The sequence below is a fragment of the Tamandua tetradactyla genome, chromosome 4, assembly GCF_023851605.1.
Source record: "Tamandua tetradactyla isolate mTamTet1 chromosome 4, mTamTet1.pri, whole genome shotgun sequence".
NCBI lineage: Eukaryota > Metazoa > Chordata > Mammalia > Pilosa > Myrmecophagidae > Tamandua > Tamandua tetradactyla.
In genome coordinates this window covers 118,014,012-118,041,146 of record NC_135330.1, presented here as the reverse complement: position 1 = coordinate 118,041,146, position 27,135 = coordinate 118,014,012, and the positions used below count along the sequence as shown (strand labels likewise).

The window sequence follows — 27,135 nt, the reverse complement described above, 5'->3', positions numbered from 1 at the left end:
TCTGGGGTGACTCTTAGGCATAATTATCAGTAGGCCTAACTTCTCCCTTGCCGGAGTAAGTTTCATAGGGGTGAGCCCCAAGGTTCAGGATTCAGCCTATAGAATTGGTTGTCCTTGCTGCTTGGAAGAATACCAAGAATTCCCCTGATGGCAGAGTTGAAAATTTCCTTACAGTCCCTCAAGAGGACTTTGCAAATGCTTTTTTATTCTTTGCCCAGATTACTCTGGGATATAGTTAGATCTAATTTTGTTTCTCAGAGTCCCATTTTAACCTTCCACAAAGACTGGGTGTTTTTTCTTTGTTGTTTGTTTTTTATATTTTTTAATTGTGAAATATAACATATATAAAACAAGCAATAATTTCAAAGTACATTGTAATAAATAGTTATAGAGCAGATTTCAAATTTGGTATGGGTTACAGTTACATAATTTTAGGTTTTTCCTTGTACATGCTCCAAGATACTGGAGACTAAAAAGAACTATCAGTATAATGATTCAGTAGTCATACTCATTTGTTAAATTCTAAGTTCTCTGTTATAACTCTTCCTTCTACTTTGATCCTTTTCCCAGTGTTTAAGGATATTTGGGTTATGCCCATTCTAACTTTTTTCATGTTGAAAAGAAGTATCAACAATATGAGATAGAAGGATGGAACTGGTTGATGTTCTTGGAGATGCTGGCCTCTCTGGGTTTCAGGGATTTTCTGGCCCAGGAACCATCAGACAGTTCTGAAAAGTAAACTTAGTGCATGCAGCCTTTGTAGGATCTCAGATATAGCCCTGTGTTTTAGGGTTAACAAGAATAATGTTGGTGGGGGGTTGGCAGACCATGGCAATTAATAATATCTAGCTTAAGCTTGCCTAAGAGTAGCCTCTAGAATAACCTCTCAATTCTGTTTGGAATCCCTTAGCCACTGATACCTTATTTTGTTACATTTCTTTCCCCCTTTTTGGTCAGGAAGGTGTTCTCAATCCCAAGGTACCAGAGCCAGTCTCATCCCTGGGAGTCATGTCCCACGTTGCCAGGGAGACTCACACCCCTGGACATTATGTCCCATGGAGGGGGGTGGTTATGATTTTACTTGCAGAATTGGGCTTAGAGAGAGAGAGAGAGAGAGAGAGAGAGATCGACTACATCTGAGCAACAAAAGAGGTTCTCTGCAAGTAACTCGAATGTATAATTATTGGTAGGCTGAACTTCTCTGTTATAGAAATAAGTTCTGTAAGTGCAATCCTTAAGATCAAAGGCCTGGCTGTGGCTTGGTCTGATAACTTGGGAGTCCCTAGTGTTTGAGAGAGTTTCCAAGGTTTCCAGGTGGAAAAGTTTAATAGTTCCATATTTTTTTCTCCAGGCCCTCAGGGAACTTTGCCAATATTTTGAAATTATCTGCCCAACATACTCTGGGATGTATCTGGGTATTACATTAAGCTATACAGAATTATAAGCCCTCATTCCCATTCTGGGCTCCATATATTTGAGTTGTTGAAATGAACTATCCAAACAGGTTGAATTAGATTGTGTGCTATAGAAAATTTAGGTTTTGAATGAAATAAATCTCTCCTCCTTTAGTCTCATATAATAGATGAAGTTCTAAAATACACACAATGTCATCCTTACTCCTATATTCTGATTTATGTTAGTGCCAACCAGATTGCCTTCATTCTTTTGTTTTATTTTTATTGACAAAACATGACAACATACAAACATGAACATTCTTAACATATGAACATTCCATTCTTGGCATGTAATCAGTGACTCACAATATCATCACATAGTTGTATATTCATTACCATGATCATTTCTTAGAACATTTGCATCACTCCAGAAAAAGAAATAAAAAGAAAAAACTTAATACATACTGTACCCCTTACCCCTCCCTCTCATTAACTGCTAGTATTTCCATCTACCCAATATATTTTAACCTTTGTTCCCCCTATTTTTTTTCTATACCCCTTACCACTCCCTTTCACTGATCACTAGTATTTCAATCTACTCAATTTATTTTAACATTTCTTCCACTTATTATTTATTTTTAATCTGTGTGTTTTACTCATCTGTCTATACTGCAGATAAAAGGAGCATCAGATAAAAGGTTTTCACAATCACACAGTCACATTGTGAATGCTGTATCATTATACAGTCATCTGTAAGAAACATGGCTTCTGGAACACAGCTGTACAATTTCAGGCACTTCCCTCTAGCCTCTCTAATACACCTTAAACTAAAAATGGTATATCTGTATAATGCGTAAGAATAACCTCCAGAATAACCTCTCAAATCTGTTTGAAATCTCTCAGCCATTGACACTTTATTTTGTCTCATTTCTCTCTTCCCCCTTTCAGTCAAGGTTTTCTCAATCCCTTGATACTGAGTCTCAGCTCATTCTAGGATTTCTGTCCCATGTTGCCAGGGAGGTTTACACCCATGGGAGTCATATCCCACATAGAGAGGGGGAGGGCAGTGAGTTTGCTTGCTGTATTGGCTGAGAAAGAGATAGGCCACATCTGAGCAGCAAAAGAGGTTCTCTGGGAGTAACTCTTAGGCCTAATTTTTAGTAGGCTTAGCCTATCCTTTGTGGGGATAAGTTTCATATGAACAAATTCCAAGATTGAGGGCTCAGCCTATTGATTTGGTTGACCTCACTGCTTGCGAGAATATCAGGATTTCTCCAAATGGGGAAGTTGAATTTTTACCCCTTTCTCACCATTCCCCCAAGGGGACTCTGGCTTCATTCTTATCTCTAATTGAAGGCTGATCTCTTTTTCGGTTTAACAGTTGTTGTATGTAGCAAGGCTGACTTTTAGAGCTGCAGGACTCCACCTCTGAGTCTTAGGTATGACACAGATAGCCAAAGTTCCAGGGAGATACCTGGTTATGCATATATAGCACAGCATTTCAGAATCTAGAAATACCATTTATGGTTCTGGACTGTGTGACTGCTATCAGAGCTTACAATCTAGGCTGCAATTTTCTTTAAGTATTTTCTAAAAGAGACCATATAATATTTGTCCTTTTGTTTCTAGCTTATTTTGTACCACATAAGGTCCCCAAGGTTCATTCACCTTATTGCATGCCTCATGACTTTATTCCTTTCTGTAGCTGCAGAATATTCCATCATATGTATACACCACAGTTCAGCTTTTTACTTCACAGTCGGTTTATCCTTCAGCCATCTCCATCCGTTATGCTTACGTATAATGTCCAAAGTAAACAATCCCATGTTTCACATTATCCTCACTTAGTTGTACAATCATCGGTACTCTGAATTTTAGACAATTTTTGTTGCTCTAAAGAAAATAAACACACCCTCACCAAAGAGAAGATCCAAAACACCCCTTAACTTTTGTCCTCCTCCCTGTCCCCCAATTATTTACCCATGGTGTTGCTGTGATACTGGTGATGTCTTCCTATTAAATATAGGCCATAGCATGCAATAATACTTTTCTCTGATACCCATTGTTTTGGTTTGTTAAAGCTGCCAGAATGCAATATACCAGATATAGAATGTCTTTTAAAAAAGAAATTTATTACAAGCTTAGAGTTCTAATGCAATGAAAATGTACAAATTAAGGTACAATAAGAGGTTGCCTTCACTCAAGAAAGAGTGATGCCATCTGGAAGACTTATATCAGTTAGGAAGGCACGTGTCTGGCACCTGCTGGCCCATGTTCCTGAACTCCATGGCTTTCAGCCTGTTTCCTGTGGTGGTTCCTCACTTGGCTTTTCGGGGCTGGGTTTCATCTCTTGGTTTCCCTTGGCTCACTCCAGGTTCTGGCTTGCTTATTATCTCTTGGGAAGGCACATGGTGACATTTTCTGGGCTCTGCCTGTGTCTAGGCATCTGCTCTCTGTCAGCATTCCAAGCACCACCAAATATCCATTTCTCTGTTAGCTCTGAAGCAACTGTTCTCCATGTATCTGCATCTGAAGTTTTTCCAAAATCTTTCCCCTTTCAAAGGTCTCTGTTAAACTAATCAAGACCCACCTTGAATGGGTGGAGCCACATCTCCATCTAATCAAAAGACTATACCCACAGTTGGATGTGTCACATCTCCATGGAAATAATCTAATTAAAAAGTCACACCCACAACTGGGTGTGTCACATCTCCATGGAATCAATCCAGTCAATGTTTAGCACCCTAGGTCTGGCTCCACAAGTTTATATCAGGATTGAAACATGTCTTTTTTGGGGTACATTATAGTTTCAAATAGGCACACCCCTTTATTATTGACTCTTTGTACAAAATTCATACCCTTGAAGTAGTTCATGTAAGAGCTTATTTATATCTGTAGTGTTAATCAGTGAGATACATGGCTCTAAACAACCTTTTTCAATCATATTCACCTTCAATATGGCAATATTACTTAAGAACTTGTAATGAACTACCATCACTTTTATCCATTCCCATACATTTAAGTTCACCCTCATTAGGCAGTTGATCACCTTTTTCTATCTTATGTGTATCTCCAGTTCCTCTACATTCTACATTATAAGACTCTGAGTTTGCCTTTACTAGGGTCATATTAGAGAAATCTTACAGCGTCTATCCTTTTGTGTCTGGCTTATTTCACTCTATTGTCCTCAAGGTTTATCCTTGTTGTCATGTGTTTCAAGACATCATTTTATCTTACTGTTGCATAATATTCCACTGTGTGCATATATAGCATCTTGGTTATCCATGTGTCTGTTGATGGGCACTTGGACTATTTCCATCTTTTGACAGTTGTGAATAATGCCTCTGTGAATATCAAGGAGCAGATGTTTGTTCGTATCACTGCTTTCAGCTCTTCTGGGTATATTCCAGGTAGTAGTATTGTTGGGTCATAGGACAACTTTATATATTGTTTTCTGAGAAACTGCCAAATTGTCTTCCACAGCAGCTGTACCATTATACTTTCCCACCGTCAGTGAATAATTGTTCCAAATTCTCCGCATCCTCTCCAACATTTGTAGTTTCCTGTTTTGTTTTTTTTCCTGTTTGCTTAATAGCAGCCATTTTTATACGTGTGCGATCTCATTGTAGTTTTAATTTGCATTTCCCTTATAGCTAATGAAGATGAACATTTCTTAGTGTGTTTTATAACTATTTGTACATCTTCTTCTGAAAAAAGTCTGTTCATATCTTTTGCCTGTATTATACTCAGGCTGTTTTTTGTTTGTTTGTTTGTTTGTTTTCAGTTGTATAATTTCTTTATATATACTGGATATCAACCCTAATCTGTTATGTGGTTTCCGAATATTTTATCTGATCGAGCATTTGATTTGGAGGAGTTCCCATTTATTTTTTCTTTGTTGCTGGTATTTTGGGTGTAAAGTTTAAGAAGCAATCTCCTATTATTATGTCTAAAGGTGTTTCCCTATATTTTTTTCTAGGAATTTTAGGGTCTCATATTTAGATTTTTGATTCACATTAATTTTTTTTATTTTTAAATTTATTTATTAATTTAAAAAAATTAAGAACAAACAAAAACATTAACATATTCTGTTCTACACATATAATCAGTTAATTCTCAATATCATCACATAGTTACATGTTCATCATTTCTTAGAACATTTGCATCAATTCAGAAAAAGAAATAAAAAGACAACAGAAAAAGAAAACGATAACAGAGGAAAAAAAAAGATTATGCATACCATACCCCTTACCCCTCGCTTTCATTAATCACTAGCATTTTAAACTAAATTTATTTTAACATTTGTTCCCCCTATTATTTACTTTTATTCCATATGTTCTACTTGTCTGTTGATAAGGTAGATAAAAGGAGCATCAGACACAAGGTTTTCACAATCATACAGTCACCTTGGGAAAGGTATATCATTATTCAATCATCATCAAGAAACATGGCTACTGGAACACAGCTCTACGTTTTCAGGCAGTTCCCTCCAGCCTCTCTGTTAGATCTTGGTTAACAAGGTGATATCTACTTAATGCGTAAGAATAACCTCCAGGATAACCTCTCAACTCTGTTTGGAATCTCTCAGCCATTGACACTTAGTCTCATTTCACTCTTCCCCCTTTTGTTCGAGAAGGTTTTCTCAATCCCTTGATGCTGGGTCTCACCTCATTCTAGGGTTTTTCTCAATCCCTTGATGCTGAATCTCAGCTCATTCTGGGATTTCTGTCCCACGTTGCCAGGAAGGTCCACACCCCTGGGAGTCATGTCCCATGTAGATGGCGGAGGGTGGTGAGTCTGCTTACTGTGTTCGCTGGAGAGAGAGGCCACATCTGAGCAACAAAAGAGGTTCTCCTGGGGGTGACTCTTAGGCCTAATTTTAAGTAGGCTTGACCTATCCCTTGTGGGGTTAAGTTTCATATGAACAAACCCCAAGACTGGGGTCTAGCCTGTAGCTTTGGTTGCCCACACTGCTTGTGAGAATATCAAGAATTCAACTTGGGGAAGTTGAGTTTTCCCCTGTTCTCACCATTCCCCGAAGGGGACTTTGCAAATACTTTTCCACTTACTGATCAAATCACTCTGGGATTCATCAGGGCATCACCTGGACAAACCAACAAAATCTTATGTTCTATACAAAGTTCCATGTACTTAAGGTGTTCAATCAACTATCTACATAAGTTATATTAGGAGATGCACTAGTCAAAGTATAGATTTGTACCAAATAAACATTTTTTGCTTTAGTCTCACACATTAGTTGAAATTCTAAAATATTAAGTACCATCTATTTTCAGCACACTGCAGTAATGACATTCCTTTGTTCTTCCTCATGCGAAAACATTTTTTAAATTTGTACATTTAGTCACTATCATTATACACTCTAGGCATTCCTAGATTATACCATCAAAATCTTTATCATCTATCTTTCTTTGTGATTTCATTTATGCCCCAGCCCTCCTCCCTCTGTCATTCTCATATGCAGCTTTATTCATTGTTTTAGCATAATTGTATTACGGTTAGGTAATATTGTGCTGTCCATTTCTGAGTTTTTATATTCAGTCCTATTGTACAATCTGTATCCCTTCAGCCGCAATTACCCAATATCTTACCCTATTTCTATCTTCTGATGGTCTCTGTTACAATGAAATATTCCAAGTTTATTTACTAATGTCAGTTCATATCAGTGAGACCATACAGTATTTGTCCTTTTATTTCTGGCTAATCACTCTCAGCATGATGTCCTTAAGGTCCATTCATGTTGTTACATACTTCATAACTTTATTCTGTCTTACAGCTGCATAATATTCCATCGTATGTATATGCCACAGTTTGTTTAGCCAACTCTCTGTTGATGGACATTTTGGCTCCTTCCATCTCTGGGTATTTGTAAATAATGCTGCTGTAAACATTCGTGTGTAAATGTCCATTTGTGTCCTTGGGCTTTGTGTCCTTTGAGTAGAGACAGCATATAGATGGGTCCTGTTTTTTAATCCATTCTGCCAGACTATGTCTTTTGATTGGAGAGTTTAATCCATTAACATTCAGTGTTATTACTGCATGGGTAGTACTTTCTTCTACTATTTTGCCTTCTGGATTTCATATGTCTTATCTAATTTTCCTTCTTTTTACCTTTACTCATAGTCTTCCTTTCTACACTCTTCTCCACATCTCTCTCTTCTGTCTTCATATTTGTCTCTAGTGCTCCTTTTAGTATTTCTTGCAGAGCTGGTCTCTTGATCACAAATTCTCTCAGTGATTTTTTGTCTGAAAATGTTTTAAGTTCTCCCTCATTTTTGAAGGACAATTTTGCTGGATATAGAATTCTTGGTTGGCAGTTTTTCTCTTTTAATAGTTTAAATATATCATCCCACTGTCTTCTCGCCTCCATGGTTTCTGCTGAGAGATCTACGCATAGTCTTATTGGGCTTCCCTTGTATGTAATGGATTGCTTTTCTCTTGCTGCTTTCAGATCCTCTCTTTCTCTTTGACATCTGACATTCTGATTAATAAATGTCTTGGAGTATGTCTATTTGGATCTATTCTCTTTGGGGTACTCTGCACTTCTTGGATCTGTAATTTTAAGTCTTTCTTAAGAGTTGGGAAATTTTCAGTGATAATTTCCTCCATTAGTTTTTCTCCTCCTTTTCCCTTCTCTTCTCCTTCTGGGATAACCACAACATGTATATTCATGTGCTTCATATTGTCTTTCAACTCCCTGAGTCCCTGCTCATATTTTTCCATTTTTTCCCTGTATTTTCTGTTTCTTGTCGAATTTCAGATGTTCCATCCTCCAGTTCAGAAATCCTATGTTCTGTCTCTTGAAATCTACCATTGTAGGTTTCCGTTGTTTTTTTCATCTCTTCTACCTTGCCTTTCATTCCCATAAGTTCTGTGATTTGTTTTTTCAAACTTTCAGTTTCTTCTTTTTGTTCTTTCCTTGCCTTCTTTATATCCTCCCTCAATTCATTGATTTGGATTTTGATGAGGTTTTCCATGTCTGTTTGTATATTCTGAATTAATTGTTTCAGCTCCTGTATGTCATTTGTATTGTTGGTTTGTTCCTTTGACTGGGCCATATCTTCAGTTTTCCTAGTGTGATTTGTTATTTTTTGCTGGCATCTAGGCATTTAATTACCTTAATTAGTTTATTCTGGAGATTGCTTTCACTTCTTTTACCTAGGGTTTTCTTGCTGAGTGAATTTGTTGTCTATCTGTTCTTTGACATTCAGTTCAGCTTTATCTGGACCTCTAGCTTAAGTTTTGTTTAACAGAGGAGAATTTTTAAGTTCTTGTTTTCTTGTTTCTTGCCCTGCTTGTATGGTGCCTTTCCTCCCCACCCTTAGGAGGGTCTACTTAGATATTTTAGACCCCAGCCGGATTTTCCCAGACCAAAGTGGCCTCCTATCAGGAGGAAAGAGTCACCTGCGTCGGTTTTCCCTGAGGGTGAGACCCAACAGGTTGAAAGACTTTCCTATGAAATCTCTGGGCTCTGTTTTTCTTATCCTGCCCAGTATGTGGGGCTTGTCTGCCTGCAGGCCCCACCAGCATAAGATGATGCAATACGTTTAACTTTAGTGGACTCTCCTTGCTGGGGGCGTGGTGGAGAGGTTGTAGGCTGGTTTTTTTTTTTTTTTTAACAAAAGTTGAGGTTTATTTATTTATTTATTTTTTTATTAATTAACGGAAAAAAAGAAATTAACCCAACATTTAGAAATCATACCATTCTACATATGCAATCAGTAATTCTTAACATCATCACATAGATGCATGATCATCGTTTCTTAGTACATTTGTATCGGTTTAGAAGAACTAGCAACACAACCGAAAAAGATATAGAATGTTAATATAGAGAAAAAAATAAAAGTAATAATAGTAAAAACAAAACAAAACAAAAACCTATAGCTCGGATGCAGCTTCATTCAGTGTTTTAACATGATTACTTTACAATTAGGTATTATTGTGTTGTCCATTTTTGAGTTTTTGTATCTAGTCCTGTTGCACAGTCTGTATCCCTTCAGCTCCAATCACCCATTATCTTACCCTGTTTCTAACTCCTGCTGGACTCTGTTACCAATCACATATTCCAAGTTTATTCTCAAATGTCTGTTCACATCAGTGGGACCATACAGTATTTGTCCTTTAGTTTTTGGCTAGACTCACTCAGCATAATGTTCTCTAGGTCCATCCATGTTATTATATGCTTCATAAGTTTATTCTGTCTTAAAGCTGCATAATATTCCATCGTATGTATATACCACACTTTGTTTAGCCACTTGTCTGTTGATGGACATTTTGGCTGTTTCCATCTCTTTGCAATTGTAAATAACGCTGCTATAAACACTGGTGTGCAAATGTCCGTTTGTGTCTTTGCCCTTAAGTCCTTTGAGTAGATACCTAGCAATGGTATTGCTGGGTCTTATGGCAATTCTATATTCAGCTTTTTGAGGAACCGCCAAACTGCCTTCCACAGTGGTTGCACCATTTGACATTCCCACCAACAGTGGATAAGTGTGCCTCTTTCTCCGCATCCTCTCCAGCACTTGTCATTTTCTGTTTTGTTGATAATGGCCATTCTGGTGGGTGTGAGATGATATCTCATTGTGGTTTTGATTTGCATTTCTCTAATGGCCAGGGGCATTGAGCATCTCTTCATGTGCCTTTTGGCCATTTGTATTTCCTCTTCTGAGAGGTGTCTGTTCAAGTCTTTTTCCCATTTTGTAATTGGGTTGGCTGTCTTTTTGTTGTTGAGTTGAACAATCTCTTTATAAATTCTGGATACTAGACCTTTATCTGATATGTCATTTCCAAATATTTTCTCCCATTGTGTAGGCTGTCTTTCTACTTTCTTGATGAAGTTCTTTGATGCACAAAAGTGTTTAATTTTGAGGAGCTCTCGTTTATTTGTTTCCTTCTTCAGTACTCTTGCTTTAGGTTTAAGGTCCATAAAACCGCCTCCAATTTTAAGTTTCATAAGATATCTCCCTACATTTTCCTCTAACTGTTTTATGGTCTTAGACCTAATGTTTAGATCTTTGATCCATTTTGAGTTAACTTTTGTATAGGGTGTAAGATACGGGTCCTCTTTCATTCTTTTGCATATGGATATCCAGTTCTCTAGGCACCATTTATTGAAGAGACTGTTCTGTCCCAGGTGAGTTGGCTTGACTGCCTTATCAAAGATCAAATGTCCATAGATGATAGGGTCTATATCTGAGCACTCTATTCGATTCCATTGGTCGATATATCTATCTTTATGCCAATACCATGCTGTTTTGACCACTGTGGCTTCATAATACGCCTTAAAGTCAGGCAGCATGAGACCTCCAGCTTTGTTTTTTTTCCTCAAGATGTTTTTAGCAATTCGGGGCACCCTGCCTTTCCAGATAAATTTGCTTATTGGTTTTTCTATTTCTGAAAAATAAGTTGTTGGGATTTTGATTGGTATTGCATTGAATCTGTAAATCAATTTAGGTAGGATTGACATCTTAACTATATTTAATCTTCCAATCCATGAACACGGTATGCCCTTCCATCTATTTAGGTCTTCTGTGATTTCTTTTAACAGTTTTTTGTAGTTTTCTTTGTATAGGTTTTTTGTCTCTTTAGTTAAATTTATTCCTAGGTATTTTATTCTTTTAGTTGCAATTGTAAATGGGATTCGTTTCTTGATATCCCCCTCCGCTTGTTCATTGCTAGGTAGGCTGGTTTGAATGGCTTCAAATTACCAAGGCCTGGTGTCTGAATTCCTTGAGAGAGAGAATCCACTTGAGTTGGGCTTCACCCCTCCTTTGGGGAAGGCACAGGCTCCAGACAGGCCCTCAAAAGAGTTCACTTCTGCCTATGCCTGCAACAGCTGCAGCCTGAGAAGTCCTGCTGCTATATCCAAAGACAGTCAAGCCTTTGTAGAAACACAGCCACAAAAACCTCTGTTTCCTCCTTTTTTTCCCCCCATTTTCTGTCAACCCTGCCCCCTTGACGCCGGGGCTAAAATGAGCAACCTCCACTTTGATCAGGTTCACCTAAGCTGGGGGCCTATTTTTAGTAGTCAGAATTTGTTAATTAATTCCACAATTGGCATTTAATTGTGCTCAGTCCCTGCTGCTGGTATATTTCCTTTCCTTTCCCCTCTGGGAAGCAGCCTGTGGGGGAGGGGCACCGACCACTGCAGCTTTGGGAACTCACAGTTCTGTTTTGGGCTCGCAGCTGGTCCAGACTGGGGTACACTGTGTGTCTGGTCACTGATGTGGCCCCAGGAGCTGTTCTGTACTGTCTCTGGTTATTTCGTAGTTGTTCTGGAGGACGGACTAAAATGCGCCCATTGTTAAGCCCCCATGTTGACCCAGAAACCTGAGTTAATTTTTTATAGGGTGTAAGGTAGGAGTCCTCTCTCATTCTTTTGGCTATTGATATCCTGTTCTCCCAGGCCCATTTATTGAAAAGACTATTCTTTCTCAGTTCAGTGGATTTAGGGACCTTGTTGATGATCAGTTGACGATAGACGTGGTAGTCTATTTCCATTCTCTAAATTCTATTCCATTGATCAATATTTCTTTCTTTGAGCCAGCACCATGTGGTTTTGACCACTGTGGTTTTATAATAAACTTTAAAATCAGGAAGCATTAGTTCTCCTGCTTCATTCTTTGTTAGGTTATTTTTAGCTATTTGAGGTCACTTTCCCTTTTAAAAAATTTTGATTACTAGCTTTTCCAAGTCTGGAAGCTAGCTTTTCCAGGTCTTTAATGTAGGTTGTTGGAATTTTGATTGGTATTGCATTGAATCTGTAGATCAATTTTAGTAGACTTGATATCTTAACAACATTTAACCTTCCTATCCCTGAACATGGAATGTCTTTCCACCTATTTAGATCTTCCTTGATTTCTTTTAGCATTGTTTTGTAGTTTTCTGTGTACAGGTTGTTTACATCCCTGGTTAAGTTTGTTTCTAAATACTTGATTTTTTGTTGCTATTTTGAATAGATTTTTACCTTAATTGTCTCTTCAGGTCATTGCTTGTGTATAGAAACATTACTGGGTTTTGTATGTTAATCTTATATCCAGCCACCTTGCTGAGTTTATTAGCTCAAGTAACTTTGTTGTAGATTTCCCAGGGTTTTCCAAGTATAGTAGCATGTCATCTGCAAATAAAGTTTTACTAATTCTTTCTAATTTGCCTATCTTTTATTTCTTTTTCTTGTCTGATTGTTCTAACTAGAACTTCTAGCACAATGTTGAATAATAGTGATGACACTGGACATCCATGTCTCATTCCCGGTCTTAGTGGAAGGCTTTTAGTCTTTCACTGTTAAGTATGATGATGGCTGTGAGTTTTTCATATATGCCTTATTATATTGAGGAAGTTCTTTTCGATTCCTACCTTTTGAGATTTTTTTTATCAGAAAAGGATGTGGAATTTTGTTAGATGCTTCTTCCCAACAATCAAGGTGATCATGTAAGTTTTCTCTTTTGATTTGTTATTTTGTTGTTTTACATTGACTGATTTTCTTGTATTGGAATACTTTTGCATTTCTTGTATAAACCCCACTAGGTTGTGGTGTATAATTCTTTTTTTTTTTTTTTTAGCATACCATACCCCTTACCCCTCGCTTTCATTTACCACTAGCATTTCAAACTAAATTTATTTTAACATTTGTTCCCCCTATTATTTATTTTTATTCCATATGTTCTACTCGTTTGTTGATACGGTAGATAAAAGGAGCATCAGACACAAGGTTTTCACATTCACAGAGTCACATTGTGAAAGCTATATCATTGTTCAGTCATCATCAAGAAACATGGCTACTGGAACACAGCTCTACATTTTCAGGCAGTTCCCTCCAGTCTCTCCACTACATCTTGAACAACAAAGTGATATCTATTTAATGCATAAGAATAACCTCCAGGATGACCTCTCGACTCTGTTTGGAATCTCTCAGCCATTGACACTTAGTCTCATTTCACTCTTCCCCCTTTTGGTCGAGAAGGCTCTCTCAATCCTGTGATGTTAATTCTCAGCTCATTCTAGGGTTATTCTCAGTCCCTTGATGCTGAGTCTCAGCTCATTCCAGGATCTCTGTCCCACATTGCCAGGAAGGTCCACACCACTGGGAGTCATGTCCCACGCAGAGAGGGGGAGGGTGGCTAGACTGCTCGTTATGTTGGCTGGAGGGAGAGGCCACATCTGAGCAACAAAAGAGGCTCTCTTGGGGGTGACTCTTAGGCCTAAATTTTAAGTAGACTTGACCTATCCTTTGTGGGGTTAAGTTTTATATGAACAAACCCCAAGACTGGGGGCTCAGCCTGTAGCTTTGGTTGTCCACACTGCTTGTGAGAATATCAAGAATTCGTCTTGGGGAAGTTGAATTTTTCCCTGTTCTCACCATTCTCCGAAGGGGGCTTGCAAATACTTTACCACTCACTGATCAAATCACTCTGGGATTCATTGGGGCATCACTCTGTGGTGTATAATTCTTGTAATGTGTCGTTGGATTTTATCTGAAAGTATTTTTTTGAGAATTCTTGCATCTGTAATTCATTCAGGGGACTGGCCTATAGTTTTCCTCTTTTGTAGCATCTTTATCTGGTTTGGTGTTAGAGTGTTATCTTCATAAATTGACTTAGGTATTGTTCCTTTTTCCTCAGTGTTTTGTAAGAGTTTGAGCAGGTTAGGTGTCAGTTCTTTTTGGAATGTTTGGTAAAATTCCCCCTGTGAAGGCATTTGGCCTTGGGCTTTTTTTGTAGGAGAATTTTTTTTGATGAATGATTGAACCTCTTTAGTTGTGATTGGTTTGCTGAGATCTTCTACTTCTTTCTTAAGTCAGTGTTGGTTGTTCGTGTGTTTCTAGGAATTTGTCCATTTCATCTAAGTTATCTAGTGATTAGTGTATAGTTATTCATAGTATTCTGTTATGATTTTTTTTTAAAATTTTTTTAGGGCCCCTGGTAATGACCTCCCTTTCATTTCTGATTTTGTTTATTTATACCCTCTCTCTTCTTTTCTTTATCAGCCTAACTGGGGGTCCAACAGTGTTTTATTTTGTCAAAGAATTAACTTTGATTTTGTTGATTCTGTTTTTTTTTTTTTTTGTTCTTAATTCATTTATATCTGTTTTAATCTTTGTTATTTCTCTTCTTCTATTTGCTTTGGGTTTAGTTTGCTATTCTTTGTCTAGTTTCCTTTAGGTGGGAGATGAAGTCTTCAGGTTTTGTTCTTACTTTTTAAATATAGGCCTTTAGGCAACAAATTTCCCTCTCAGCACACTGCCTTTGCTACATCCATAAGTTCTGATATGCCGTGTTTTTATTTTTATTCATCTGAAGATATTCACTTATTTCCCTAGCACTTTTTTTGACCCAGTGATTGTTTAAGTGTGTGTTATTTAATCTTTGTATATTTGTAAAAGTTCTGGTTCTTTGTAGTTATTGATTTCCATTTTCATTCTATTGTAGTCACAGAAGGTGCTTTGAATAATATCAGTCTTTTTAAATTTACTAAGACTTGCATATGACCTATCCTGGAAAACATTCCATGAACATGTTTGTAGGTGTTTTAGGGTGTAACATTCTATATTTGTTTATTGGGTCTAATTTATTATACATTGCTTAGGTGCTCTGTTTTCTTATTGATCCTCCATCTGGTTGTTCTAAGAGGAGAGTGGTATATTGAAGTCTCCCACTCTGAATGTTGAAATGTCTTTTGTTCCCTTCAATTTTGCCAGTGTTTACCTCCTGTACTTTGGAGCTCCTTGACTGGGATCATAAATAGTTAGAATTGTTATTTCTTCTTGGTGAATTGTCCCTTTTATTAATATGTGGTGTCCTTCCTTGTCTCTTATGACCTCTTTACATTTAAAGTCAATTGTGTCTGATATTCCTGCTTTCTTTTGGTTACAGCTTTCATAGAACATCTTTCTATCTTTTCACTTTTGATCTATTTGTATCCTTGGGTCTACGATGACTCTCTTGTTTGCAGCATATGGATGGATCATAGTTTTAATCCATTCTCTCGATCTGTATCTTTTAATTGGTTAGTTTAGTCTGTTAACATTCAACATTATCACTGTAAAGGCAGTTCTTAAATTTACCATCTTATCCTTTGGTTTTTATTTGTCAGTCTGTATATTCTTTTCGCTCCTTCTCTTTTTTATCCTTTAAGTCACCCTTACTGATACTCTTGAATTCTGTGCTCTCCTTCAGATCTTCCTTTCCCGTCTATTTCAGGTGACAGAATATCTTTTAATTTTTCTTGTAGGGAATGTTTCTTGTTAACAAATTCTCTCAGCATTTGTTTTTCTGTGAAAATTTTAATCTCTCCCTCGCTTTTTTTTTTGCATGGGCAGGCACTGAAAACTGAACCCGAGTCTCTGGCATGGCAGGCAAGAATTCTGCCTGCTGAGCCACCATGGCCCGCCCTCTCCCTCGCTTCTGAGGGATAACTTTCCTGGATGAAGAATTCTTGGTTGGAAGTCTTTCTCATTCAGTATCTAAAATATATCATATCTTCTCAGCCTCCATGGTGCTTGTTGAGTAATTTGAACATAGTTTTATGTGGCTTCCCTTGTATGTGATGGATCGCTTTTCTCTTCCTGCTTACAGGAGTTTCTGCTTCTCTTCAGCCTTTGAAAGTCTGATTAGTATTTGTCTTGGAGTGGGTCTATTTGGATTTATTCTGTTTAGGCTTCGTTGGGCTTCACTGATTTGCATATTTATGTCTTTTATAAGGGTTAGGAAGTTTTCCCCTCATTATCTCCTCAACTGTTCTTCCTGGTCCTTTACTCTTCTCCTCTGGGACACTGATTATTCTTATATTTCTTGCCATGATTTCCCTAAGATCCAATTCCAATTTTTTTCCATCTTTTTTGCCATTTTTACTTTGTGCATTTGAATTCAGTTGTCGTTTCTTCTTGTTTGCTTATTCTTTCTTCTGCCTCTTCACATCTGCTGTTGTGTGTCTCTAGTGTATTTTTAATTTGGTCTACAGTATCTTTCGTCTCTTGAGATTCACTATTTTCAAATTCTTCTTTATGCCTTTCTTGATATCTTTTATGTCATTATCCAATCCATTGAATTCATTTGGGAGATGCATATGAATGTCTTTGATTAGTTGTTCCAAATTCTGTGTCTCCTTGGGTGTTTTAATTTGATACATTGGCTCGGCCATATCTGTTTGCATCTTCATGTGCTTTTGATTTTCTGTTGTCTTCAGGGCATTTGATTATCTTGATAAGGTTATTTTAAAAGTTGATTTTCTCTTGCTTATCTATGGTTTTGTATTTGCTTGGGTTTGCATTGAAGATCTCTTTTTGCTCTTGGATTGTCAGTATTTGTCTGCCAAGCCAAGATCCTGGATTCATGCAGAAGATGCAACTCTGCTTGAAGATCTGTTGAAAGATAGCCAGAATGGCAGTTTTGCCAGACTACACTTTCCGTGTCTTCCCAACAGATGACGGTCTTTGGCTACTTCTTTCCCTCAGGCCCACCACTCCCTGACTGGCTTGTGACTGAGCAGGATGGAGGCCTGGTACAGTCCAGCTAAGGGTGCTGGTCTTGGTGCACCCTGAAAGCTGCCATCCCTGGGGTTGGGCATAAAGGGCAGTGTGTATATTGGAAGAAGATCCACTTGTAGGCCCAACAGATCTGGTGGTCACCAGGCTCCTGCTTGGGATGACCTTGGGCTTTGGGATTGAGTATTTCAGCTACCCCTGATCTCAACAATCCCAGAAATGCCTAGTGGTGTGGTACATCATGGCTCATTTCCTCAACGGTGCCTCTCTACCCATCCATGCCCAAGGGCTTCATGCCTCCCAGGGGAAGGGGAAGCAGTAGCAAGACCCAGCAAGTCTCTTTTGCCAGCCAGTTGTCAGAGCAGCTCCATTCTGTGACTCCCTCTCCTCTCAGATGGAGGACCCCCAATCTCTACCCAAAACCTGACATCCACAGCAGCCTGTCTCAGGGATTGGGGGCAGGCATTTTGCACTGGGTACAAGGTCTGTGTGCGCAGGCAAGCCAAGTCTTTTGCTTCCAGGTTCCCCAAGGTTGCTCCTGACTGCGAGCTAAGAGGGAAGGTCTCCCAAGCTAGCTGTGGAGGCTGGCAGTAGTGCAGGAATGCCCTGCTCCTTTGGAACTTCTTTCTTTTTGCACACCACCACTTACACCAGGTGGATTCGTGGCTAAAACACTCACCCTCTTCTCTCCATCATTTTTTTGTCCACCACCTCCCTATATAGCATAGACTGTCTTCTCTGGTCACTCACACCCTGGAACTGCCATCCTGGTTGTTTTTCTGTCACTTCTTTAGTTGTTCACCGATCGGGGTGAACTCAGCCTATCCTATTCCACCATCTTCCTGGAAGTCCCACAAAGCCTCTCAATTTCTTTTTCGTTTCTTTTGTTGGGTAATAGATTAACATAGTACCATCAAATTAATTTTAAGGATAATTTCAACAGTCATACAAGTTGATGTTTACTGGAAGCCATTTCATGATTTTTTAAGCTAAAGAAAACAAAAACTGCCTTTAATAAGCTCTATCAGCTTTGAATTTTGTTTACAAATGTTATAGAAAAGACTACTTCTTTTAAACAGGTTACATTTTGTTATTGAACTTTAGGTGAAACTAAAAGTGAAGAAAATAACTTGAGCTATTATTTTTATACATTTTTTTTCTCACACAGGAAAGTTTCTGTTAATGTTGCAGTCTGTTAAGAGAGCTTTTGCCATCAACAGTAATAACCCATGGTTACATGAATGTCTAATTAAATTTTCTAAATCTGGTAAGTATTAGAATGGTAATTTTTGTAGTATTTAATTGAAAATGTGTATTTAAATTACACATGCTAGCAAAGGAATGCTAGAAATTAGTGCATTTTAAGGCTAGGATGTATTTATATTCAAAACTTTTTTTCGTTTTTTGAATTTTTATGAGATTGTTTTGATTATATGTAGAATATATCAAATTTAACAATAAACAAGATATTTTAATTGATTTTTTCCCCCAAAGGACAAACTGCTCCTCTCATAAAAATCTTTATTTATTTTTTTTATAGTGTCTAATCACAGTAATCTTCCAGATATTGTAAGTAAAGTTCTATGTCAGGAAATGCAGAAAATATTTGTCCAGAAGGATTTGGAAAGTTTTAATGAGGATTTTCTTAAATATAATGCTACCTCTCTTAAGCATCTACTTTCAGGTTGGTATTTAGCTCCCAGTATTAAAATATTTATGGAAAAATGTTAGAGTGTGGTAAGAAACATTTGGGAAAGTGTTGTCTCAGTGCTTATCATGAACATAATACCATTTTGTGTTAGGTATGGAAGAAGTAAAAATGGAAGCAAATTTAATAACTGTTGAATAGTAGAGGAAACAGTAGTAGGGCAGTAGGATAGAATACCTACCACTTAGTGATTTAAAATCATTTAAAGCATTTGTAATAATAGATAAATACTTTTATGATGCTGTACAGAAGTGAGCACACAATATAATCTCAACTATGTAAAAAATATGGGAAATAGGTTGAAAGGAAATATATAAGTGGTTGTCTTTGGGTGTTGTGGTTATGAGTGATTTACTTTTTCTTGTACTTTTATTATTTTATGTGTTTTCTATCTTGCGATTCATTTATATCCTACTTTTTAACAGGGAGGATTTTAGGCAGTGTATACAAATTTCATTAAATGACAAGGTAGCATAAATGAAAACTAGATAAAAATGATAAAAAGGGAGTTTGAAACAAAATGAAGTACGTACATAATTAACTATGCTCCTTCTTTGAGCCATGCATTTAAATATTTTTTAACCTAATCTACTTTCTTATTGTAAGGGGAAACTTCTCAGTTCTGATATCTATGGAAAAGAAACAAATTATTTTAAAAATAAGAGAAGATAAGAATTTCTCTTCAAGAACACAACTTAATAGAAGAAAACATCTTTATTATATAAGTGGGAAATGCCTTTCTAAATATTATATGAAATTTCTAAGGAAAAGATAATTTTTGACACATAAAAGTAAAAACACCATAAAGAAATTCAAGAGATTAATTGGGGGAAAAAATATTCACAGATAAGTAACTGATGAAAAGCTGATATAGAGAGTGCTAATGAATGAATTAAAAACCCCAGTAGAAAAATGAGTAAAGACAATGGACTGTATAATATACAGGAAAATATAAACCAGATTTTATTTAAAAATAATGTTGAAAACCTACTTGTTTTCTTTGTGAGTATGCACAGATTTTTGTGTTCTTATACCACTCTCCCATTAGACAGTAATTTTTTCCTTAGAAAATTTATTCCTTAGGGAAAAAATTACTATTTTTAGGGCATCATTTTTTTTTTTTTTTCATTTTTCTGGGCTGAAATACTGATTGCCACAGGGTAGTCCATATTTGCATTTTGAGTAGATCATTTCTTTGGGAGGGAAGGATTGTTAAATCAGTGGTTCTCTGGTAAATGTTTAACGAGCAACTCTTCCTCTCAAAACAGCCTTGATTTGTTGTGTCTTGCCATATTATAAATACTTCTGTTGTGACCCTAAGCTTATTAATAGGATGTAGCTGAATAATGAGTTGGGAAGAGATATCACAGTTAACTCATAAGAGCTTCAGCTCACCTCTCATTAAACACTTGGAACCACAGTGAAAGTCATTGGTCATTGTAAATCAGAGTGAATGTAAGGACAAGGAGTTGACTCATTTAAAAATATCTTGGTATTTCAGGTGCTAAAATGATGTATTTCTTGGACAAGTCAAGGCAAGAGAAAGCAATTACTATTGCCACTAGACTGGATGAAACTATAAAAGATAAAAATGTAAAGGTAAGATTTTTTTCACAGGCTGATTTCTACAAATGTCTGTACTCTGAGTGATCTAATAAAACTTGTCTTTACAACTTAACACTAAATAATTGGGCTTTCAGAGTTATACCTGGTTTGAATCTCAGTTCCACCAGTTTCTGGCTGTGTGATTTTATGCAAGTTACCTCTCTTAGCTTTCTTATCTTACTTTTTAAGATGGGGATGAATATGCTACCTGGTTTAGCATTTCCCATGCTAACCTCTGGGGTTGGTGCAAGGGTTAACTGAACTAATACTGTGTGAAGGGACTGAATGAGCAGTCAGTAATTGTGAGCTTGTTGTTAATAAAGGCTGCTTTCATTTTTAATGATTAGTTTCAGAGATTCACTGCTTTTAGGCTATTTTTAGTATTAGAATTTTACTGCTTTTTTTTAAAAAGACATTGCAAAACTGAATTTTAATGTTCCTTTTTTGAGGTGTGCACTTACTGTAAATAGCAAAAATTTTTCAGACCGAGGTCTTGCCTTAGCTTTCTCTTGGTTTTATCAACAAATTGTATTTTCTTATTAAAATAATTCTTAACCAAGGTCCTTTTTTTAATTCATATTTTTCCTTGTTTCATTAGACTTTAATAAAGGTTTCTGAGGCACTCCTCGATGGCAGCTTTGGGAACTGTAATTCCCAATATGAAGAATATAGGTCAGCCTGTCATAAACTGTTTCCTTTTACATCTGCTTTTTTGCCTGCTGTGAGTGAAGTCGACAGCCATAGTGCAGCACTAAACCATACAGCTATTAGCTATGATGTCTTGGCAAATGAAATTTGAAATCTCATAAAACGTTGACTCCTCATAAAACGTTGACTCCTATTGACTCAAGGATGAATTTCAGATCAGGATTTCTGTTGAGAATGCATTTTAATATAGATATGAAGTGAAATACTTAGAATTTTTAAATTCTGTAAGTTTATTCTATTCTTTAGCTGACTCTGCCAGTTTTCATAAATATCTGTTAAAATTACCTGTTTATATTTGTGCAGTTTTTTGTTAAACTCCTAAATTGTAGGCATTGTGATAAATACTGTCACTTCCATATAATAAATATGATCATTTGTTAGGTTAAACTGTATACAGTGCCACTCTGTTTTCTTTAGATCCTTGTTTCAAGATGTTTTGATTTCTTGTCTTATTGGTATATTTTATTGTTATATGTTTGCGTCTTTAAATTAAATCACACCAGTTTTTAAGGTGTTAACTCTGTTAATATAGAATCTATCTTCGCAGATATAGAGGTTTAATTTTAAATGTACTTTAATGTGCCCACTTCCCCCCTTAATTTTTCATGATTTACCATTTCCTTCTAATATCCATGAAAATGAGACTTTCTGGTTGAATAAGGGACTCCAGTTTTATGTAGATAATTCAGAACGTAGGGATTGGTTTATCTCTCAGTCGCAAAAATTCACTGGTAAATTTATTTCCAGTCTTAAAGTTCCATAGGCAAAAATTATGCTTTCTTATCACATTAACCAGGTAGTTTATATCTGAAGAGAGTGCTTCAAGGGAGCATAAAAGGGTAGAATACAAATTATACTAAAACATCTTACTCTTACAGCCATGCATTACCTACTAAATGTGTTTTATATCCCTCAGCAAAATGAGAGTTTAAACTATCATTAGTTTAACTAATAAAACGTTCTATTTTTGAACAGTGTTTTTTGGGGGGATAACTTCATTCTGTCATGTACATAAAACAGTAATGGAATCATTCATTATGTTTGTGGTTCTTTCAAACCCTGTAAATATGTTTGTAATTTTAATGCTTCAATTTAAGGCAAATATAAATTCAAAAAGGGAGATTTTATTTAGACAAAAAATTCTAACTAAAATGATTTTTCTTCCCCCTAACCTATTTAGATTTATAATTGTTAAGAGAAAAAAAATTTCACTGTAAAATAATGCCACCCTGTATAATGCTGTAATAAATTATTTTAAACACAGTTGCTCATTTGTGCTTTGTTAGATGTTTCACACTATCAAAGTATTTTGCAAAATGTTCTTTTTTTCAAGGGTAAAAACTTTGTTGTCTTAACTCTTTTCAAGTTTATAAAAAATTATAAAAAATGTAATCATTACCATCAACTAGCAGATATATTCTTTTTTTTTGGAAGAAAAACTTAGTTTTATATTGATTATGGCAAATATATGGCATTAGCTTTTTGTAAAAATGATAAAATTATCTACATTGGTCTACATATTCATTCACGCAACACTTTTTGAAGCAGGGACCTCTTGCACATATATCTTTCTCTCATGTGTTTCCTGGAGCTTTTCCATGTTCATTGTCCATATTTTTGCTTTCGTCTTCTAATGCACTGTTCTCAGACTACAATGTGTCACTGTCATCTTGCAATTTCTTTAGTATATTCTCTAAAGTATAGAAGATTTCGGTATTGTAGTGTGTACACATGAACCTTCAAAATTACAGTTGTTGGGTGCCAAGCCTTACAGGCCATACTGTAATATTGATACTGCAGGATTTGCCTCCAATTCCAGTGATGCTCACATTCTTTGAATCATGTCACCCATGATTTTGTTCATTTCACTGTTTTTTTTGTTATCCTTAAACGTATTCAGTTCATCTGAAAGAAAGATTTTTAGTTTGTTGAGTTCATCAACGTAATCCTTTAGTTTGTTACTTTTTCTTTATAATCAGATGATTTTTCTTTGAATATTTTTTCCCTCATTGCAGTACATCATAATCTCAGATATTTCTTCATGTAGAAATAAAAGTGTCCATTAGTCAAGAAGTTTGCTTTTTCAGTAGTAAATTCATAAACTGTTTGGATTAAATCCATTAGGAAGGGTCTAAAAATAAACCTGGCACTTTCGTCTGTCGTCTTCACACTGTGGTATGTAAAGTGGGTAAACTTTTTAAGTATGTCCTGCCTTTGAGTTATAACTGCTGTAGACATTTCTGTGACATCTTACATCTCTCTGAGTGCCGGAATCAGTAAAGAACCATGACCTAAAAGCTTATGGGGCCACTGAAACCTTTGCTTCCTCAGCCTCTTGAAGTACGTTCACATCAGCATGTTCTCTGGTAACTTGTGCAGGTGCTATAGCTGGTAATCCCTGATCGTATCTCATGGTTTCAGATCATATCTTATGCTTTCCTCACAGCCGTGGAAATGGAAAAGTCCAAAATCTGTAGGACAGGCTGTGAAGCTGACGGCTCCGATGAAGGGTCAGGAGGAACGCCACAGGAGAGGCTCACTGGCTGAAGAAGCAGTGGAAGAGTCTCTCTTCTTCCTGGTGGCTGCCTGGGGACCCAGGGGTGGCCTCTGGGTGGGGAGCGGGCGGGGGCAGCGATGGGATCATGGAGACAGCGAGCGGGCATGGGAGGAACCTAGGAGATGGGTTTGGGCCCAAGGTTGAGGTGGGGGCAACTGAGGGGCCAGGCGGGCCCGGGCTGAAGCGAGGAGTCGCAGGAGCACCGTGGTCGAGGTCTCTGGCATCCAGGCCATTTGTACCACTGCATTATGGGAGTTTGACCTCCTCCATGGCCAACTGCCCACTGCGTGTCCAGCACTGCTCACTGGGCTGCATTGTGGAAGTTTGACCTCAGCTGGCACTGCCTTAGCAGATATATTCTAATGCCACAGTGGCTTGGCTTCTATTTACTGTTTTAATAATTTTAACGCTAGTTAACATCTGTCACTAAATATACTGGCAAATACGTAGTTCATCATGTTACTTTCAGCAAGATGCCATTTGTATAAAAGATGCAAGTTAATAATAGTTAATGTGGAAAATTGGTTTTTAGTGGCAGGCTTTTTAAAAGTAGTCATTTAGAGTTTTTGAGAGCTATGAGGTAGACACAGTTGAGATATATGGTACCCAAGGTTCCCAGTGCATGGTTTGAAAGACAGGCAAAGGGTGACAGTGGAATTAATGAAATCTAGTAGTTTATCAGTCAATGGTTAGAGGTTATATCTATTCTCCTTCCTACCCCACCCCACTTTTAGTATAAACATAAACCTAGGACATGGGCAGGGATCTTCTGTTAGAATAAGGAAGGCAGTGTTAGTTATATCACGTCCCTCCCTTCCCAGCTATTATGACCACTTTACTCCCAATGTTGGGAGAAGTCCTTCACTTCCCTTAGGCTATGGTTAAGCCTAAAAAGAGATACCTGAGAACCAGGTACTTGAGAAGTGTCTGCTTTCAAGAGAAAAGCAAAACCTTAGGTGTCCTAGGTGATCTGGCCAAAGACTAAAAGATTCAAGGAATTTTGTGATAACTGGAGAATTTGGTTTTAGGTTTCATGAGGAATTGAATGACTCTGAAGAACAGAAGCAATACATTAGCTAGAACGAGGGTCAGTAAACTTATTCTGTAAAGGGCCAGATAGTAAATATTTCAAGCTTTACAGGCCATATGGCCCCCATAACAATTACTCAATTCTGTTTTGGTACGAAGGCAGCCATGGACAAAAGGGGAAAAAAAGTTTGGGGCTCAGTTTGGCTTCAGGCCAAATTGTAATTTGTGGATATTTAAACTAGAAGGATGTGTGTTAGATGTGAAATAATGAAGATACTTGTGTATTCTATATTTCTGCTTGAAGCCAGGTGAATTAGAGGTGTGCATGTATATTTTTAAAATATTCTCAAACTTAAAAGATTGTTACAAAAATAATACAAACCCTTTATAGAGAACTGCAACCTACTCCTCCCCACCAGATAAGCAGATCCACCAATTTTAACATTTTGCCATATTTACCATCTCTTTCCCACCCCCCCCCCTCCCTTTGTCTATTTTTATGTCTATGTATCAATCTCTTTTCTGAATGCTTGAGTGTAGGTTGCATAAGTCCTGCTCCTCTTACTCTGGAGTCCTTTATAAGAGGATGAAGTGTTGCAGGATTTCAGTTTCCAACTTCTTGGACATGCTGCGAGAAAGAATTCAAGGGCACAGCCTAGAGTAAGCAAGCAGAAAATATATTGAGAACATGAGTAAGAAGACACACAGTCACTCTCGCAAAGACAGAGAAAGGTGAGAGGTAATAGGCAATGTGAAACATTTTTTTTAAAGAGCAAATAAATATTAAGTACACAGAGAAAAAGGAGCATGTGGGCACTCTCATAAAGATGGAGGGTGAGAGGCAATAAACAATGTGGGGCCGTTTGCTTTTTTTCTTTTTAAACTTTTTTATTGTATAATATCACATATAAACAAAGCAAAGAAAGAAAAAAGCAATAGTTTTCAAAGCACTCTTCAACAAGTAGTTATAGAACAGATTCTACAGTTTGTCATGGGCTACCATACCATCATCTCAGATTTTTCCTTCTAGCTGCTCCAGAACATTGGAGGCTAAAGGAATAAATATTTTTTATTATCACAATTGACTTTTTAAAATTTTTTCTGAAAAATAACACATATACAAAAAAGCAATACATTTCAAAGGACTGTGCAACAATTAGATGTAGAACAAATTTCAGAGCTTGATATGGGTTACAATTCCATGATTTTAGGTTTTTACTTCTAGCTGCTCTAAGATACTGGAGACTAAAAGAAATATCAATATGATTGAGCAATCATACTCATTTGTTAAACCCAGCCTTTACTGTATAACTCCACCATCATCTTTGATCTTTCTCCCACTCTTTAGGGGTATTTGAGCTATGCCATTCTAACTTTTTCATGTTGGAAGAAGCAATCAATAATATGGGGTAGGGAGATGGAACTGGTTGATGTTCTAGAGAGGCTGGCCCCTCTAGGTTTCAGGACTTACTTGGTTCGGGGACCCATCTGGAGGTTGTAGGTTTCTGGAAAGTTACCCTAGTGCATGGAATCTTTGTGGAATCTTATATATTGCCCTAGGTGTTCTTTGGGATTGGCAGGAATGGTTTTGGTTGGGGGTTGGCAAGTTATGATAGGTAGCGATGTCTAACTGAAGCTTGCATAAGAATGACCTCCAGTGTAGCTGCTCAACTCTATTTGAACCCTCAGCTGCTGATACCTTATTTGTTACACTACTTTCCCCCCTTTTGTTCAGGATGGCATTGTTGATCCCATAGTGCCAGGGCCAGACTCATCCCTGGGGGTCATCTCCCACGCTGACAGGGAGACTTTCACCCCTGGATATCATGTCCCACGTATGGGGCGGGGGGGCAATGATTTCACTTGCAGAGTTGAGCTTAGAGAGTGAGGCTACATCTAAGCAACCCAAGAGGTCCTCTAGAAATAACTCTTAGGAATACCTATAGGTAGGCTAAGTAGCTCTGCTACATACATAAGCTTCACAAGAGCAAACCTTAAGATCAATAGCTTAGCCTATTGGTTTGGGTATCCCTAATGTTTGACACAGTATTAGGGATTTCCCTGGTGGTAAACTTTAATAGTCCTATATTTTTTCTCCCATACCTCAAGAGACTTTGTCAATATTTTTTTGACTGCCTACTTAATATATTCCAGGATGTATCCAGGTATTGTATTACATTATATAGGATTAAAGGCCCTCATTCTTATTCTGGGTTCTTTATGTTTCGATTGTTTAAATGAACTATCCAGACAAGTTGAGTTAGATTATGTGCTACAGAAAATTTAGTTTCTGGACAAAATAAACCTTTCTTCCTTTGGTCTCAAAGAGCAGGTAAAGTTCTAAAATACAGACAATATCTTCCTTAGCCCTGTGTTCTCAATTACATTAATCCTGATCTGATGAGCTTCATTCTTATCTCTAAATATCAGATTATACATATGTAAAACAGTCTCTCAAAATCCAGAACTAATGATTGCCACTCTGTAAATGTGATTGCTATAAAGAGCTTACAATCTAGGCCCCTGACTTCTTATACACATTCTCCAAAGGAGACCAAACAATAATTGCTCTTTTGTTTCTGGCTTATTTTGCCTCACCAGCTGTCCCACAGGTTCATTCACCATGTTGCATGCC

General features: G+C 37.2%; 1 protein-coding gene across 3 annotated transcripts in view; it reads left to right on the top strand.

The window, feature by feature from the left end:
* NAA16 (N-alpha-acetyltransferase 16, NatA auxiliary subunit) overlaps positions 1-22,177 on the top strand; it is a 131,230-nt gene extending 109,053 nt beyond the window's left edge. For all 3 annotated transcript variants that reach the window (XM_077158367.1, XM_077158366.1, XM_077158365.1), the window contains 4 exons: positions 18,062-18,160; positions 18,434-18,577; positions 20,103-20,200; positions 20,805-22,177. In XM_077158367.1, coding sequence (XP_077014482.1) covers positions 18,062-18,160; positions 18,434-18,577; positions 20,103-20,200; positions 20,805-21,005 — 542 coding nt within the window. In that variant the 3' untranslated portion in view covers positions 21,006-22,177. The remainder of the gene's footprint in view (positions 1-18,061; positions 18,161-18,433; positions 18,578-20,102; positions 20,201-20,804) is intronic.
* Positions 22,178-27,135: the final 4,958 nt, after the last annotated feature.